The sequence below is a fragment of the Tachysurus fulvidraco genome, chromosome 7 (assembly GCF_022655615.1).
Source record: "Tachysurus fulvidraco isolate hzauxx_2018 chromosome 7, HZAU_PFXX_2.0, whole genome shotgun sequence".
NCBI lineage: Eukaryota > Metazoa > Chordata > Actinopteri > Siluriformes > Bagridae > Tachysurus > Tachysurus fulvidraco.
Window position 1 is genome coordinate 743,670 of NC_062524.1, and position 18,547 is coordinate 762,216.

Below are 18,547 nucleotides of genomic sequence, written 5' to 3' on the forward strand. Positions count from 1 at the left end.
ATTGTAACGTTGTGATCTGTGAAATACTAAGTCACCTCAGACTTGCTCATTGGGGATATATTTTGGATCCCTTTTCAGGAAACATCTTTTCAAGTAGTTTTGATTTCCAATGGCCATTATTCATTTATTCTGATGAACTATGGTGTGATTGCTCCAACAGCCCGGAATGTGCAGGTATGCATCATTTAGTGACATTATTGATTAGCATTTTTTAACCTAGTTAAAGTTAACAAAGCTTAGTTAATACATTTATCTTATAAATTGTTCTTATTATTATTAGGCTGGTTATGACACAGTTGACTCCAGCTACTATTTCTCAATTCCTGGGTCATTTCAATACAACTACCAAAGTTTTACCTATAGCAGCAATGTGAATGTCACAGGCAGATGGGCTTTCCGTGTAGATCAAGGATCACGGGGCTGTCAGTTTAATGGTAATGCTTTCACAAAATACAATTAACTCTTGCTGTTGAAAAAATATTTGTCTCACTGTTCAGATTTATCTGTACAAACTACAATTAATCTAATTGCTTTATTCTACCAGGTAACTTTGTGCAAGTAGGTGCCATATTCTGGACAGATAACACTTGCCAGCGTAAATGCACTTGCACCCGCAGTGGTCTCCAGTGCATCTCTCAGCCATGTACATTTGCTCAAGCTTGTCAACCGGCTGCTTTACAGTATAGCTGCCAAAATGTACAACGCCAAACTTGCACTATTTCTGGAGATCCCCACTACTATACATTTGATAATCAAATCTTTCACTTTCAAGGAACTTGCACTTACATCTTGTCTGAGGTTTAAATAATTTATATTATAAAATAATTCACTATGACAAAATGTAGGGGATGAAAAAAATAAACATTATTTTCTTGGCAGGCCTGTGGCAACAGCTTGCCTTAATGAGCATCGAGGCAGTGCACATGTGTCCTGGACACGCCTGGTCAGGGTATTCGTCTATGACGAGATACTGGAATTAGTAAAAGATCATCCATATGAGGCCAAGGTGAGTATCATTACACTTAAATTAATCTTTTCCTACTTTTTATCAATTAGCTGATTTTAGTACCTTTGTGCCTCCAGGTGAATGGAACCTTCGCAGCCACACCTTTCAGTCTCCGCAACGGCTCTATTCAAGTTTATCAGTCAGGTTTTTCTATTGTAATCAGTACAGCATTTGGACTAGTTGTTACATATGATGCATATTCATATGCAACCATCAATGTGCCTTATAATTACCAAAATGCCACATGTGGCCTGTGTGGTAACTTCAACCACCAACAAGATGACTTTCGCAGACCTTCAGGAGAAATCCTGAGCTCAGACGTGGGCTTTGGAGATTCCTGGAAGGCAGTGGGAGACGCAGATCCTGGATGTCAGATTGACGGGTGCTCAGGTCTGGCATGTGCAGGTTGTACAACATATCAGAGCAACCTTTACAGTAACTCAGACCACTGTGGAATCTTGGGAGATGCTAGTGGTCCTTTTGCCAGTTGCCACTCTATTCTGTCACCACACACGTTTTTAGACAGCTGTGTCTACGATCAATGTGTGGGTGGTGGATACCAACCAATTCTGTGTCGATCAATCGGTGTCTATGCTACGCAGTGTCAACAACGGGGCGTACAGCTAGGTCAATGGAGAAGAAGAGGATTTTGTGGCAAGTTAAATATTTCTTTTTTATATGACCATAACTTGATCTGTTTTGTTTAAGTTTAAAATTTAATCATACTCTTCTACTACAATCTACTCCCAGAATTGCCATGCCCGGAGCACAGTCACTATGAGTTCCAGGGAACAAGCTGCCCAGCAACATGCAGCAACCCTTTTTCACCTTTAAATTGCACCTTACCATATCAGGAAAGCTGTATCTGTGATGCAGGTTATGTCCTAAGTGGAGGTACATGTGTTAATCAAAGTAACTGTGGCTGCACTTTTAATGGACTTTATTATGTTGAGGGTCAATCAGTGGTATTGGACAATGACTGTGGCAGGCTATGCACCTGCAGCAACATGGTAATGACCTGCCAACATCATCAGTGTGGTCCACAGGAGGTGTGTACCATCAATAATGGTGTAAGGGGATGCAGACCTACCAGTTACGCCACCTGTTGGGTTGACCGTCTAGGCTCATATCACACCTTTGATGACCTAGATTTCAGGTATCAAGGAGCCTGTGAACTCATCCTCACCAGAGTTAATGAATCATCACCACTACCTAACTTTGCGGTAACACTGCAGAGAATCCCCATGGGTCCTTCTGGGTTTTCTAAGATCCTGAGATTTGAGGCAGGGGGATTTCAGATATCTCTAGAAATGAGAGAAGGAGGAAATATACAGGTAAGATTATTAAATATAGATTTATAAAACAGTTCCTTAAAATCCCTATATATATGTCTGTCAACAATGCTTGAGAATATTATTATTTGATCTAGAAAATTCTATAATTATGTAATTATTTAATATGGCAACTTATTGTTTTCTTATACAGGTTGATGGACGTTTTGTTGCTCTACCCTACAGTGTTGGCAATGGTCAAATCCTTATCTATCATAGCAGTGTCAACAGTATAATTATGGAAACTTCATTTGGGGTAACTGTAAGATCTGACTGGTCACACCTAATTAGAATCACAGCACCCAACACCTACACTGGTGCACTTGCTGGTCTGTGTGGGAATTTCAATGGAAACTTAGAAGACGAGTTTTATGGCCCTGGTGGAGTCTTGGTAAATAGTTCACAAGAGTTTGGGGATGGCTGGAGAACTGGATCTCTTTCAGCCTTCTGTGTAGACTCAAATGTACAACCAGGAGAGAACTTCACTGATCACTGCAACATCATGGCTTCTCGAGATGGACCATTTGCTCTATGCCATAGCATCCTGAACCCTCAGATTTGGATAGGAAATTGCAGAGACAATTTGGGACAGACCCATGGTGCCAGAGAAGCCATGTGTGAGGCTCTACGAGCCTACGCTGTACTCTGCCAGCAAAGTGGCGTCAGTGTCAGAGAATGGAGAAATATCACCAATTGTGGTGAGTAAAATATTAGCTTACAACAAGACTTTAGAATAGTTGGATGAGGTTTTATAAAAAGTGTTCTAAACAGCCATATATAGTTATATAAATCTTTTTTTTTCAGATTTCCAGTGCCCAGCCCACAGCCACTATGAGGAATGTGGCACTTCATGCCCTGCAGCCTGTCCTAGTCTGTCTTTTCCATTCCCTTGTACCCGGCTCTGCCAGGAGGGATGCCAGTGTGATAATGGGCTAGTGCTAAGTGGAGACCAGTGTGTCCCCCCTACGGGTTGTGGGTGCTTTCATGAAGGCCGCTATAGACAGAGTGGAGAGCAGTTCTGGTTTGGTCAGCAGTGCCAGTTCCATTGTGTCTGTGATGGGACATCAGGTTTTGTCAATTGTAATTCATCATCTTGCCAAGATCATGAAATATGCCATGTCATTGACGGAGAATATGGCTGCCATCCTCGACCCAGTGCCACATGCTCTGCTTCAGGGGACCCCCACTACACTTCTTTCGATGGACATAGATTTGACTTCCAGGGCACATGCCACTATACACTGGCAACTGTATGTAATGATACTCTAGGACTACCATATTTTCAAGTAATTGCACGAAATGAACCATGGAATGGACTCTCAGTGTCAATCACTGTGGAAGTTTATGTCAATGTTTCAGGACACCTGGTACATGTTTCACGTGACATGTATGGCACAGCTGAGGTGAGTTTGAAAAACAGTATTTATTCACTGAGAAATTAAAATATTACAATTTACAGTATACATTAGATAAATAAGTACAGTCTGATTAAGGTGGAAGGTCTGTTTGGAAGGACAGGAGTTCAATACTTCTGCTGGGTCCCAGAGCAAATCCCTTAACTTTCAACTGCTCAGCTGTATAAATGACATAAATGTAAGTCATTCTGGATTGGCTTGTAAATGTACATTTTTCTTTCTTTTAATCAGATTGACAGTGAAACCAGGAATCTTCCTGCTGTTCTCGACCATGTGTCAGTTTACTCCAATGGAAGAAATACATTTATTACAACTGACTTTGGCCTAAGTGTGAGCTATGATGGCTCTTGGGTGGTTCTAATCACAGTTCCAGGGAATTACAGTGGAGCCACATGTGGCCTCTGTGGAAACTTCAATGGTGACAGCAATGATGATTTCCGTTTGCAATCTGGCAGGCTCAGTTTTTCTGCTGCAGAGTTTGGAGCTGACTGGAAAGTGGGGAATGAAACAAGATGTAGTGAAGGATGTGGAGACTCCTGCTCACCGTGCCAAGACCCCTCTAGAGCACAATCTCTGTGTGGAATCCTAACAGACAATCAGGGTCCTTTGAGTTTTTGTCACGCTGATGTTGATCCGCTTGCCTACTATAACGACTGTGTCTTTGATCTATGCCTGTCTGAGCACAGAAATGATGTACTGTGCCGATCCATTGAGACATATGTTAGTGCCTGCCAGTCTGCCAATGTCAGGATTTATCCCTGGAGAGAAAATACAACATGTCGTAAGTGGATTAAAAGAAAATTAAACCTGTTTATCTCTCTAAATGTTAATTATCAGTAATCTGTGTTTTTTCCTTATAATATTTTAAACCTATAAACCATTGAAATTTGTTTGTCAGCATGTAGGTTAAACAGATGCATTTATGTGATGTGTAACATTAGTTGTGTAGTAAAAGGTCATACCATTATATGTGTGCTAATTCCTCAGGCATAATCTGTCCTGCGAACAGTCACTATGAGCTGTGTGGCTCTGACTGTGGTCATACCTGTACCAGGAGCATAAATGTCACATGTGAGAGAACATGCAGAGAGGGTTGTTTCTGTAATGAAGGCTTTGTAAGGAGTGGAAACAACTGTGTGCCTGTAGAGCAATGTGGTTGCTCGTATAACGGATTCTACTTCCGGGTGAGTTTCTGACACTTTTTACATTGTCTTATATAATACTTATTCACATGTTTATACCTTTCTACAATTTGTACGGTCACAATCTAATATTAATATTTTTTTGGCTGAATGTTTTATTAATTTATTACTTCCATGGGTCAATACAAAATTTGGAATAGAATTAAAGCTGACTGTTTTCTGACATGTTTTTCTTGTTATGGTATTTGTGTATAAATAATATTTAGTGTATAAATAAATACCACTAAACTCTTAAATTAAATTATATACTTTATGTTAAAACTTTGATAAATAAAATCAGTGAATGATCTATACAGTTTTTCCTCCCCACAGTCACCTAAGTCACCACAGACTTGCTCATTTGGGATTAAAAACAAACACATTTAAATATATCCAATATTAATCTTGAATTTTGTATTATATTAATCTTTATATTAACATTTTGTTTTATGTTTTTGATCTGTAAAGCTGCCTAGAGACGATGTCAATTGTGAAAAGCTCTGTACAAATACATTTGAATTGAATTGAACTAAAAACCTAATGATGTATTCAATTGAATATGTAATTACTTATTAGTAATTAAAATATTATTTTAGGCCCCCCATATAATCATCCACTGCTGAAAGCACTATACACATTAAATTGAATTGAATATTTTGTTCTGTATACCTGTACATGCTCAGTTTACGGCTAGAATAACAATAAAGTCTAATCTAAATTTATAATTTTCTTTTGTTCTTGCAGATTGGTGAACAGTTCTGGACTGAACATTGTTTACAACACTGTGAGTGCTTAGGATCCAATAACTTGCACTGCATCTCCACCCCCTGCTCTTCCACTGAGGAGTGTGTGATCAGGAATGGTAGACTTGGCTGCTACAGTCAAATGTCAACTTGCATGGTCACAGGAGATCCCCATTATTATACCTTTGATGGGGCAGTGGCCCACTTTCAGGTTAGAACTGATTGATGGTACTATTACATTCATGAAATGGCAGCATGGCAGTGCAGCGAGTACAGTGTGGAGTTTTTTTCTTACATTTATGCCATTTGGCAGATGCACTCATCCAAACATATGAAAGTGCTTTGAAGTCTATTAAAGAATACATCTAGACTGATTCACTAGGTTACAGACTTTGAAACCCATCAACCTAAAACTCTGTCAGGAGAACCAAACAGGGAGAATAAGCATGTTTATTTATTTCAGGAAGCGTTAGATCTTTACTTGTCTCAGCTGTTCAGACATCTAGGGTTTCATTCCACCAGATAGGTGGCAGAACAGAAGAGTTTCAATGTATGTTGAGGCACAGTGTGAGTCTACCAGAAGTGATAAGAGCTAAGAGGGAGTTGATCTGTTTTTACCTTATGTATGCAAAAGGGTTATAAGTCTGACGTGTTCAGCTACCAGAAGCCAGTGAGGATTGAAAAAAAGTCAAGACAAGCTGTGGTATCTGGGGGCAGGAAAAGATAAATTAACTGTCATCAGCGTGGGAGTTTTAAGAGACCCCCTATGAGGATATAACTTTGCCAAGAGAGTGAGTATAGAGGAACAAAATCAGAGGACTAAGTACTGAACCTTGTGGTGTTCCCCTTCATGTTACCTAATAGGAGCAAACTTCCAGGAAGGTAGCAAACCATCCCCATGTTTATCCATTAATTCAAACATTCCTGATGGTGGTCAAGAGAGTCTTGTGGTTCACCGTATCAAGCACCGCTGAAAGGTCAAAGAGGATGAGGACAGATGAAGCTTGGCATGTAGTTTCTCAGAGACACCCAGAAGGGCTGTCACTGTCGAATGAGCTACTTTAAAGCCAGACTGGTTTGGATCTTTGAAAGTTGTTCTGTGAGAGATAGACAGAGTTGATTATAGACAATGTGTTTAATAATTTTAGATAGAAATTAAAGAATTGATACAGGTCTTTAGTTACTGATGTCTGATGGATCCAGAGCAGGTTTCTTTAGGATAGGAATAACCCTTGCTCTCTTGAAGGTAGTTCTATTCATGTCTGCTCTCCTCTTTGTGGGTTTCCTCTGGGTACTCTGGTTGTTTAATTTTTCATACCTTCATTTAACGTTGTAATATTTAATCAATCATTTTGCAGGGTACTTGTTCATATGAGATTTCTCAGACATGTGGGAATGTCTCTGACAATGGTCTACAATTCAGAGTGGTGGCATCCAACATGCATCGTGGGAGCACAGTTGTGTCCTTTGTCTCTGTAGTAGATTTGTGGCTAACTAAACAACAGGAGCAAACACAAATTACAATCGGACAAAACAGGAAAATAAAGGTATTAAAACAGTAATACTGAAACATAAAACTTTATACTCTTGCTTCCAGGGAAATATGTATGAGATATGGTGGATTTCTTTTCTTTTTGCTCTTACAGGTTAATGGGAATGCAGTGAATTCATCTACTTATCAAATCAGTAACCTTGCAGAAATATATCAGGAGCAGAATTTTATAGTTGTGAATGCATCGCATGATCTCATGGTCTACTTTGATGGTCAGTTTACACTATTGGTGAGATTGGGCCCAAGCTTCCATGGGTCTGTGTGTGGGATGTGTGGTAACAATAATGGAGATCCTACAGATGACAAGACCCGACCGAATGGAGAAGTTGCACAGAATGATATTGCTTTTGGCAACAGTTGGAAATCAAACACCAGTGGCACAGGGTAATTAATTTGATAAGAAGATAACAGTAACATAATAACATGAAATAAAACTTATGGACTTTCCAAACCTAGTTTAACTTTGACAATAAGAAATGTTAGCAATATATTAGTATTTGCATTTAACTGCTGACATTCCAGCTATGTTTCAAGTAAATGCATGTAGTTATGACCGTGAAAACATAAAAGTGAGATGTTGCACAGTTAAGATATTTATTTTCATATTTATAAAATACATTTTTTACTAAGAATTTCTAAAGGTGCAAATTAGCAAATTTTTTCACATTTTCACACTTTAATATAATGTCCACCCTGTGTCCTGTCTAGATGTGGTGCTAGTGACCAGCCTGTTAATGATAGTGACTGCCCCTTCAGAGAGGAGTACTCTGCACTCTGTAACATCATCACCAACACCAGTGGACCATTCCAACATTGCCATTTCCGTATCAGCCCTGAATCTTACTTCAGTTCCTGTGTGTATGACTTATGTGCTTACCCACAGTCATTGGGACAAGACTTGCTGTGTTCAGCTGTGCAGGCTTATGATGCTGCTTGCACTATGCTGGAGCTCATGATCCCAAACTGGCGCTCTGATCTGTCTTGCTGTAAGTTTGCTGTATCCATGCACTCATCTCTGAGGCAGTATTTTAAGAATCTAAATAAATGGTGGACTAAAATAAAATAAAATAAAATGGCATCATAGTCAAAATGCTGTGGTGGATGTTAGGTTTAAACTTATAAAAATTACTCTGACACATGTGTATGTCACATTTTTCCTCTATTTAGCTAGAATTGACCCCTGTGAAGATCTACACTGTACTGAGGATGAGTGGTGTGGGGAGAAAGATGGCAAATATGGTTGCTTCTGTAACGAAAATTATCCCAGACAAAATCCTGATAGTTATGGTACAATTTATTTTACAATTATATTCATATGGAAACAAATGCCCTAATTATGTAATTCTCACAAACTGTCTCTGACTAATTACTTTTTTTACCAGACTCTATTGAAATATGTGAGAGCAGCTCTGGCAACATGTCTCTGTCACGCTGTCAGCTGTTTGAAGCTGGTTTTCTTGCTAACAACCTCCATTTACATGACCCCAACTGCAATGGAACAATCCAAGATGGCAGACTGATGTTTCACTTTGATAATGATGACCACATCTGTGGTACAAATCTCACGGTACACATCACTGTCAATTGAGATCGCTTTAATAAATTTTCTTGTAAATAATAAAATAAAAGATTAACATAATTCTTACATTATTTCATTATTTTATTAATATTTCTAGGCCAATGGTACCCATTTCATTTATGAGAACATAATCCAAGGAGAGATGGACTTAACAACAGGTTCTATACACAGAAACAAAACACTAGAACTTAGCTTCTCCTGCATCTACAAGCTCAGCGAGTCATTTAGCATGGACAGAGAGATAAATCCTATTCAAAGGTAGGGTTGCAGTTTACTAAAAAACCTGATTATGTAATGGATGTAGGTTAAGCCTTGCTTGCATGTATTGTCTGCACCAGCCCTGTATACCAGCTGCAACTAAATATATGGTTAAACTTCTTTTTAAAGCATCGTGCACAAGACTCTTCCAGGTAAAGAGGGAATGTACCAGATCAAGATGATTCCCTATGAGGATTCTGGCTTCTCCCACCCTTACAATGGCAGGGTAAATATAGAGGTGGGAGAGCAAATCTACATAGGCGTCTTTGTTCAAGGAGTGGACAGCCGTCAGCTTGCCACGGTGATAGATTCTTGTTGGGCTACACCAGTAAATCAGAGGAACTATACTGTTCGCTGGGACCTTATTACAGGAAAGTAAGTAACTTCCTCCTTCACTACACTCTGGATATTCATGATAATCAGGGATATAAAGAATATATTGAGCTTTACTGAGACATAAAACTAAAGTAAAATAAATATAGTTGTTTTAAGAGATAATTCTTTTTTCTTTATTCTGATTTTTTTTCATCAGGATCTGTAAATAACATCAGGATAGCTATTTTCGCTAGCTATTTAACTAATAACAGCTAGTATCAATACATTACAGAATATTCTAAGCTTCTAAAATGTTAAGTATCAATAAATAAAGAGCAACATTTACATTTCTAACTTTAATGGCAGTACAGTCAGTAATGTACAGTCTAGTGAATGAATTACACAGCAAGATCAGACAGTTCTACAAAGATATTTTAGACCAGCATCAAATGAAGGTTCTTTCGTTCCCTCAAGTTGAGTGGTCAGGGTCATCGAGCATGTTGCTCACCCAGTTCACCAAAATAATAGTGACTCATTTATTTTAAACAATTTATAATTAATATGTTATTATGTTTGATGTTATTTCAAAGGTGACGTGACATACGGCTAAGTACGGTGACCCATACCCAGAATTTGTTCTCTGCATTTAACTCATGCAAAGTGCACACACACAGCAGTGAACACACACACCGTGAACACACACCCGGAGCAGTGGGCAGCTATTTATGCTGCAGTGCCCGGAGAGCAGTTGGGGGGTTCGGTACCTTGCTCAAGGGCACTTTAGTCGTGGTATTGCCGGCCCGATACTTGAACACACAACCTTTGGGTTAGGGGTCAAACTCTCTAACCATTTGGCCACGACCTTCCCAGTAGTCTATATATAAGACTATATATTCATTCATATCTCCTAAATATTTAATATATGTTTCTTGATGAAGAATGTGTAGTGCAGTGGACTTTTAGCTTTTAATGAATTGTCTGCATGTATAAATTTAAAGAAATAAAGAATTTCCTGATAACAGTATATGAAATATTTTCAGGTGTCCTAATCCAAACGATGACACGGTGAAGATTCTAGAGAATGGAGTCTCTACAACTGGACGATTCTCCTTTAAGATGTTTGCTTTTAATGATGATGAATCTAGGGTTTTCCTTCACTGCAGCATTCACCTTTGTCTTCTAAGAAATCATAACTGTGCAATGGTGAGTTATTAAACTTCAGAACCATAGATTCTCCCCAGTGAAAGCACAAGGATGATGAACAGACACTGTGCATATGCCTAAACAATGAGGGTTGTGTAATAATGCCCTTAAAGGGGTAAAGGGGTGCCAACATTTTGAGAAGGCTGATTGATGGACAACATTTAGTAATTTTACAGTGACCTGTGTGGCTTGTGGACCTGATCACTAGCCAATGAGAGGAGCAGGTGTAGTGAACTCCAAAGTCGGACCAGTAAACAGTGTTTAAGACAGAAAAATGGTGAACTCTCATCATGTTAAAGGTGGTTACTAAAGTCAACTATAACTAAAGTGAAGATTCCTTTTTACTCTTTGGAAAGTGAACGGTTTGTACGTTTTAGTGGTAGTGACATTTTAAATACTTATAATAGTGTGGTGTAGGAAAGAACTCAACCAGAATAAATAAATAAATAAAACCATTTGTGAACCTGGAACTTAAACAAGATATAAAATAAAACCTCTAAACATTTTGCTTTTATTTTTGATGCTACAGCGTTGTTTCCCTGGATATCACCACCGCTCAGGCAGGTCTTTGGCCACCCATGATAGTGCCTCAATCTCCGTGGGGCCTTTTATCCGGACCACCCAAAAAAGAGGTAAAAACTCATAATAAAATAGATTTGCAAAGTTTACTTCACATTTAAGTTTTTTGAAACCCATTAAACTGTGTTTGAGCATTGCAGTGACTGGGAAAACCAGTCCCATAGACTGGGAAGTGGTCATAATCCCATTTCATCCCTGTAGAGATCACTTAAGTCCACTAGACACAGCAGGAGTTCTCAGTAAACTGCAATGAAAAATACAACTTAGGGCTTTAAAAAGCAGTGACCACATTCTTATAGAATTTTATGTCACTAGTCTTATTACAATTGTTTACCTTCTTACACCCAATTTCACCTTTTGTTGTCTACAGATGTTTAGGACCAGATGTGAGGAAATGAAAAAGTCTTTTACTGGATTTTCTGAACATCCAGATCATTATGCTGTGTTTCTATGACTTCTGAATCATAAAGCAATATTAATCATTAATTATCCTATTAGTAAATCAATTAAATGATGTATTTATATATATCTCATGATTAACTATAATAATTCTGCACAAATCCTGAAAATGTTTCAGGTTTGTTTTAAAATTTTAATAAACTTCTGTCTGTATGCATTATTATATTGTTTCTCACATTATTTCAACATAGTTTCACTCTACAGATGAGCCACAACAGTAACAGTTAGAGTAAGGACTATAAAATAATGTCCTGGTTGGAGTTATGAGTGGAGAAAATGTGGCTGTGTAGTTTGTGACAGTCTGACTGAAAGATTTTTCTTATTGTAATTCTAAGTCTGCCTTTAGTGTAGAGAAATTATGTAGTACTGTAATGATTTTGGATTTCTTGTGGAAAAGATCTCGAAACCCAGAGTTTCTTTCAGTCTCCTCCCCTTTTTTAAAAGAGGAAGCGATGTTTAAAACACCTCATTCATTACACACATTTCAGTTACACAGAGAGCATCAAAGGGAATGAAATATACTTTTCTGGACGATCCTGTTGATGAAGAGGCTTTATTAGATCGTAGGGAGTTACATTTACATCTGGAGAGGATTTTGAGGCCCAGAGTGGATGTTTGGTCACATCCCTATGCATTTTTATTTGAGTGGTATAGTTTTTCTCTACAGTCAATAAGATACATCCATAATGTCATCCATCCTTACATCAGAATCATCAGCCATCACAGCCGTGCTCATACGTCCGAGCTGATACTTTGTGTTGCCTTGTGTTTCTTTACAAATGGTAGTTTTGTGTATAACATCGGGGATGCAGAATATATTAGTAAGGCTAATTAATCATGATATCCACCACCACTAACCAAAAAAAAAAGAAATTGAATAACCACAAAATCAAAGCAATTTATATGGTGTTCTTTATTTAAAAACAAACAAACAAACAAACAAATAAATAAAAATAAATAAATAAAGGTTAGATTTTAATATATATTCAATAAATCATAGAATTCACCTGTTATCATACACTCACATACCTATAGCTTTTTTTTTTCAGAATCTCGATTTCCAGATCTGCCTTTTGGATCTGGCGGTGTAAACATCGGCCATCCATTCATCCGACCTCAAGAGGGCGCCTTCGCCCGAGTAATGACTTTGCTCTTTCTCTCCCTCTCTACTTAATGTACCCACCTGTTGAAAGCCATCTGAAGTGTTTAACATGTTGTGAAGTATTGCCAGCTTACCACTGTCCTTACCGAGCGTTTGCCTACATCCTGTTCTAGACCTTGTTATTTGGATTATGAGTTGGAGTTGTTTGCTCTACGGATTCCTACCTGTTATTGAACCACTGCCTGTTTATCTGACCACGATTGTCAGCCTACCCCTTTGTTTGTACTGCTGTCTCTTAATAAATCTCTGCATATGGATTCTAACACACGACCTAGTCAGTCTCCTTTACAGACGGTGTAGATTAGAGTTATGTAATGTAGTTCGAAAATTCCTACAGAATTAAACTGTGGCATTTTCTATAAATCACTGAACTGTGTTCATTTGTGCACCAGAAGTTGATGGACATTCCTCCTGCTGGATGGGGGATGGTTGGTAGTTAGTTAATTACTAACTACAAATCACATCTCCAACAAGTCTAATTAGATTAATGTATTAATTACTATCTCTAGAAAGTACTGGTCTACTTTATTGGTGCTTTTTCTGCACAGCTCAGGCCTCAGAGACATGTCATGTTGCATAACGGAATATTTGTGAGGCGAGCTTTTTTGGATTGAAAGGCTTACATATTCCAGTTCCTTGGACTCTTGGGGATTTTTTTTTACAAGCATTTGTTTTGGAAAACATTACCCCAGTGAAGAAAGGGAAGCGTCTAAATGTAAGTGAACAACTAGTCTAGCGCCGCCTAGTTCAGGTGACTATCAACTTGGATTGAATTAGTATGACGGCTATAAATCATATTATGCTTTGTGTGTGGGCTTAATAAAATCCTGAGAGTCTAAGCTTTCCAACAGTATAGAATTTAACCGTGTATTTAGAGGATTTAATGCTTAAAAGCTACAACGAAGTTGATGCAGCCTCATCCCCAAGTGGTCGTTTTCCATCTTGTGCTGTGGACGGCACGGCGGTCACATAAATTACGGTATTTAGATTAGTTAGTAATTAATTACACCCAACACTGTATAAAAGTAATTAAAATGTAAACTTATGCATTTATGTATTTTCTTAATCAGTTCTGCTGGTGAGAAATATGCAGACTTCTTTTGTCTGACACTGTTGCCATAGTGACTCATTATATCTGCGCTCCATTGATAATGGCTTTTTATAGTTGTGGTGCATGCACTTATCTCAGAGTCAGTCAATTTAACTCTTTTCAGCTGTTCTGTAACTGAAAACTCAGAGTTTCCCATTTCAGGGTAAATTAACACAGAGTTCAAGTTTAAACTCAGAGTTGCTTGAACCTCCTTTCTGAAACAGGCCCCAGATCAGGGCTCCAGATCAGCTCCAGTCATTCACCCAAGGAGAAAGTCACAGCTTCCTCCACTATTGTAAACAACTGATATTTTAGGTTTTTACTTGCACACGTACAGCTGATTAAACAGCACAGGTCATGGTTTGATGATCATAATAATAATAATAATAATAATAATAATAATAATAATAATAAAGAAAAACAATAATAAGAATACTAATAACAATAATAATCACCGCTCCCTCTCACACCCATCCACGTTTTGTTGTTTAGATTGGTGTGTGTGTGTGAGCAGATGGTGGTGTTGTGACCATTAAATCAGGAGATTGCACATGTACAGTTTTTGATGGAGAAATATTATAACTTTTCACCATTAATAAATATGACCATAAATACAATATTTAAAAAGAAAGAAAGAAAAAAAAAAAACACTGAAAAAAACAGATGTCAGACGTTTCAGATTTAACAGATGTCAGACGTTACAGACAGATTTCACTCCATAGAAACTGTTTGGTTTATTTCTCTTCTCACTCACTGAGAGACGAGTTTATAAACTGCACAAATTCACCTTTTCCAATTTCCTAATCTGTTGGGTTACATTTTAAAGTGTAAATCTGTTTATTTACCTTCATCATCTTTATCCAGGACGATTTGGGTTTGTGGCACACACAATGTCCAAAGTTTTAATATTTATGTCCTATTTTTTATGTGGTAAATATTTTAAATAAATTAAAATAAATTAACAATTTTCTCTGAAACAATGCATGATTTGTTGGAATTTGTATAACTTTTAAAATAAAATATTATATTATTATTATTATATTATTATAAATCTATATAAACAGGTTCTGAGACAGTTTTAACATTAGGACTGCATTTCTTTTGTATTGTGCATTATTAAAGTATTATTAAAGTATTATTAAAGTATTATTAATGCATTAATACATGATAAACCTGAAGTGGAAACTTTATCAGACAATAAGACAGGAATTTAATTTGTTTATAATGGCGTTAAATAACTAATACAATACAATTTCTGTGTTCTTCTCTTTCATGATCAGACCTGCTGCTGTCTTAGCGCTGTGTTTTAACCTTGTAAGAATGTTTTAGAGATAAGAACATCTGGAGAACATCCACCCTGTCGTTTATCAGGGAAAAGAGAAAGAAAAGAAGAACTTTGTGTTTTTACAGCTGATGAAAGAGTCTGAAACATGAGACTTGAACAGACTCTGATGGTGCAGTGTGTGTGTGTGTGTGTGTGTGTGTGTGTGTGTGTGTGTGTGTGTGATGGTTTATTGTGTAATAAGAACATTTCTCTCACACAGCAGATGAGTGTATTTTAATGATGAAGCTGTCAGACCAGTAAATCTACACATTGATTTATTTTTTTCACACACTCACCATTCACATGTTAGAAATAGGTTACACTGTAAAGTACACAAACAACTTTAAGCATTTATACAATAAAGTTCTTACAAAATATTCTACACTCCTATACAACACAACGCTGTACACTCCTATACAACACAACGCTGTACACTCCTATACAACACAACGCTGTACACTCCTATACAACACAACGCTGTACACTCCTATACAACACAACGCTGTACACTCCTATACAACACAACGCTGTACACTCCTATACAACACAACGTTGTACACTCCTATACAACACAACGTTGTACACTCCTATACAACACAACGTTGTACACTCCTATACAACACAACGTTGTACACTCCTATACAACACAACGTTGTACACTCCTATACAACACAACGTTGTACACTCCTATACAACACAACGCTGTACACTCCTATACAACACAACGCTGTACACTCCTATACAACACAATGTTGTACACTCCTATACAACACAACGCTGTACACTCCTATACAACACAACGCTGTACACTCCTATACAACACAACGCTGTACACTCCTATACAACACAACGCTGTACACTCCTATACAACACAATGAAATTCTTACATAGTTTCAGGACTGAGGCTGAACACAAGCTGAACTGGTTAGTGACGAACACCAGAACTTTGCGTGTTTTTTCCCTGAGACGCCAAAACACTTCGATTTCACTCAACTCATCATCAGAAGCTTCGTAAAGAGTCGACTCGGTTACAGAGTCGACTCCGTAGTAGAATCCCGGAGAGAGTCGATTCGATAGCAAAAGTATAGCACTGTTACTAAATATAAGCACGATATCTTTGAGTGTCTCCAGACTGTAACATAGAGAATAAAAACCTAGTGATTGAGCTGTTTGTGTGTGGACTATTTTATCTCTCCGGTTCAGTCAGATAAAAACCGCCTAGATTCAAAACAGCCACACAATTCTGTTCAAAAACCTTCACTTATGTATCTTTATTAAATATAAGTACTTCTAATCATCATAAATGAAATAATTATTCTTAATGTAAGTTACATTTACGGAAAAGGCAAAGCTAATATCCTCGAGCTAGCCGTAAAAAGCATTTTTGTTTTTCCACCAAATTTTGAACATGCTTTAGATACTGCGCTGTGATTGGCTACTACACCCAACATCCTGCGATACGATTGGCCGAAACTGAACACCAGCCAATCCTCGCTGTATTTGACGGAATACGGTTGGAATAAAGAAGAAATTTTCAACATGAGCATGCGCACTGTATCGGAGTCGAACCAATCACGGCTCAGCATACTGCACCAGACTGCATTTCAGCCAATAGACAAACAGAATGCTTGCAGCTCATTTACTAAGCAATAAGCAGCTACAAAGACGGGAGGTTTTTTTTTTCCCGTGTAGCCTGTTTTTATCCGACATATAATGTTTACATTTTTAACAAGAAATAAGCATTAATAGCGTTTACAGGTGACGTTTATCACCTGCCTGACACAATGTAAAATACCTCTTAAGGCCTCCCCTGGTGTTAAAATTGCGTCGGCGTATTAATTCGTCCAAAGAAACGTCCGCCATCTTTGTCACAGCGAATCCGGGGACGGATGTGCGCATGCGTGGAATCAAGACGCTCGCGCTACGGAGAACACTGCGCATGCGCAAAAGGGCTGCGGGCCCCCGAAGAAAGTAGCAGCTGTTTAAAATAATACAGAAATAAATCATTATTTAATAAACTTTACAGACAGATATTTAACTGGGAGCATGTAACTTTACATCACATATTGTATTAAACTATTGTCTTAAAATATATAAGAGCATTTAAAGTGTGTTGTTTCTAATGTTTAATGATATTACAGAGTGTGGTGTAGCTTAAGCTCATCTTTATAGTTATAATAATCACCTGGCTGGTTGGGGGTGAGGACTACAATAGAAGACAGAGACATTTAAAAAAGATTTTGTACTTTTTTGTACTCCAGAAAGGGCAGTGTGGTGACGCCACGTCAAGTCAAGTCAAGTCAAGTCACGCCACGCCACGCCACGCCACGCCACGCCACGCCACGTCAAGTCAAGTCAAGTCAAGTCACGCCACGCCAACTCAAGTCAAGTCACGTCACTCCACGTCAAGTCACGTCATGTCACACCACGCCAAGTCAAGTCACGCCACGCCAAGTCACGCCACGTCAAGTCACGTCACGCCACGTCAAGTCACGTCACATCACGCCACGTCAAGTCACGTCACGCCACGTCAAGTCAGGCCACTCCAAGTCAAGTCACGTCACGCTACGTCAAGTCACGTCACGTCAAGTCAAGTCACGCCACTTCAAGTCACGTCACTCCACGTCAAGTCAGGCCACTCCAAGTCAAGTCACGTCACGCTATGTCAAGTCACGTCAAGTCAAGTCACGCCACGTCAAGTCACATCACTCCACGTCAAGTCAAGTCACGCCAAGTCACGTCAAGTCAAGTCACGCTACGTCAAGTCAAGTCACGCCACATCAAGTCACGTCACGCCACGTCAAGTCCAGTCAAGTCACGTCACGGCAGGTCACGTCACGTCAAGCCACATCACAGCAAGGGAAGTCACATCACGTTACGCCATGTCGCGGCAAGTCAAGTCACGTCATGGCAAGTCAAGGCAAGTCACGTCATGCCAAGTCACGGCACGTCACGCCACGTCACGCCATGCCAAGGCACGTCATGTCACGTCATGGCAAGTCAAGTATCATCACGGCAAGTCAAGTCACGTCACGGCAAGTCAAGTCACGCCACATCAAGTCACGTCACATCAAGTCAAGTAAATTCAAGAAGCTTTTATTATAAGTCCCTTTATCACCAAAAGAACACCACAGTGAAGCCTGGTGGTGGCAGCGTCATGCTTCTCCACCTGGGACTGGCGCTCTAGCTATAATGGGAATCTGGGATCTCTTCAAATTTCAATCTATTTTGAAGAAACCCTCCAGGCACATGTTAGATAGCTGAAGATTAAAGAATTAACCTTCTAAAGGAAAGCACAAATCCAACTCAAAGGAATATCTTCAGATGAAGATCAGTGTTCAGGAACTGTC

At 38.6% G+C, this 18,547-nt stretch overlaps 2 protein-coding genes across 3 annotated transcripts in view; one reads left to right on the forward strand and one right to left on the reverse strand.

Moving 5' to 3' along the window:
- Positions 1-18,547, reverse strand: part of LOC113653753 (interferon-induced very large GTPase 1-like) — an 859,689-nt gene that overhangs the window by 719,217 nt on the left and 121,925 nt on the right. The gene's annotated exons all lie outside the window — the stretch shown is intronic.
- On the forward strand, positions 7,016-11,781 carry LOC113661814 (alpha-tectorin-like). Its single transcript, XM_047816250.1, has 10 exons — positions 7,016-7,223; positions 7,323-7,612; positions 7,937-8,214; positions 8,396-8,515; positions 8,611-8,795; positions 8,905-9,065; positions 9,195-9,440; positions 10,421-10,583; positions 11,113-11,215; positions 11,533-11,781. The coding sequence occupies exons 1-10, from the start codon at positions 7,116-7,118 to the stop codon at positions 11,538-11,540; spliced, it is 1,662 nt and encodes a 553-aa protein (XP_047672206.1). The 5' UTR covers positions 7,016-7,115; the 3' UTR covers positions 11,541-11,781.

What these genes read in the sequence shown, in the direction of transcription:
- LOC113661814 (XM_047816250.1), top strand. Translation starts at nt 7,116, where the DNA reads ATGCATCGTGGGAGCACAGTTGTGTCCTTTGTCTCTGTAGTAGATTTG. An exon ending in TCTGTGGTACAAATCTCACG is followed by an intron (nt 8,796 to 8,904) that starts GTACACATCACT and finishes TAATATTTCTAG; the next exon opens with GCCAATGGTACCCATTTCAT. An exon ending in GAGATAAATCCTATTCAAAG is followed by an intron (nt 9,066 to 9,194) that starts GTAGGGTTGCAG and finishes TTCTTTTTAAAG; the next exon opens with CATCGTGCACAAGACTCTTC.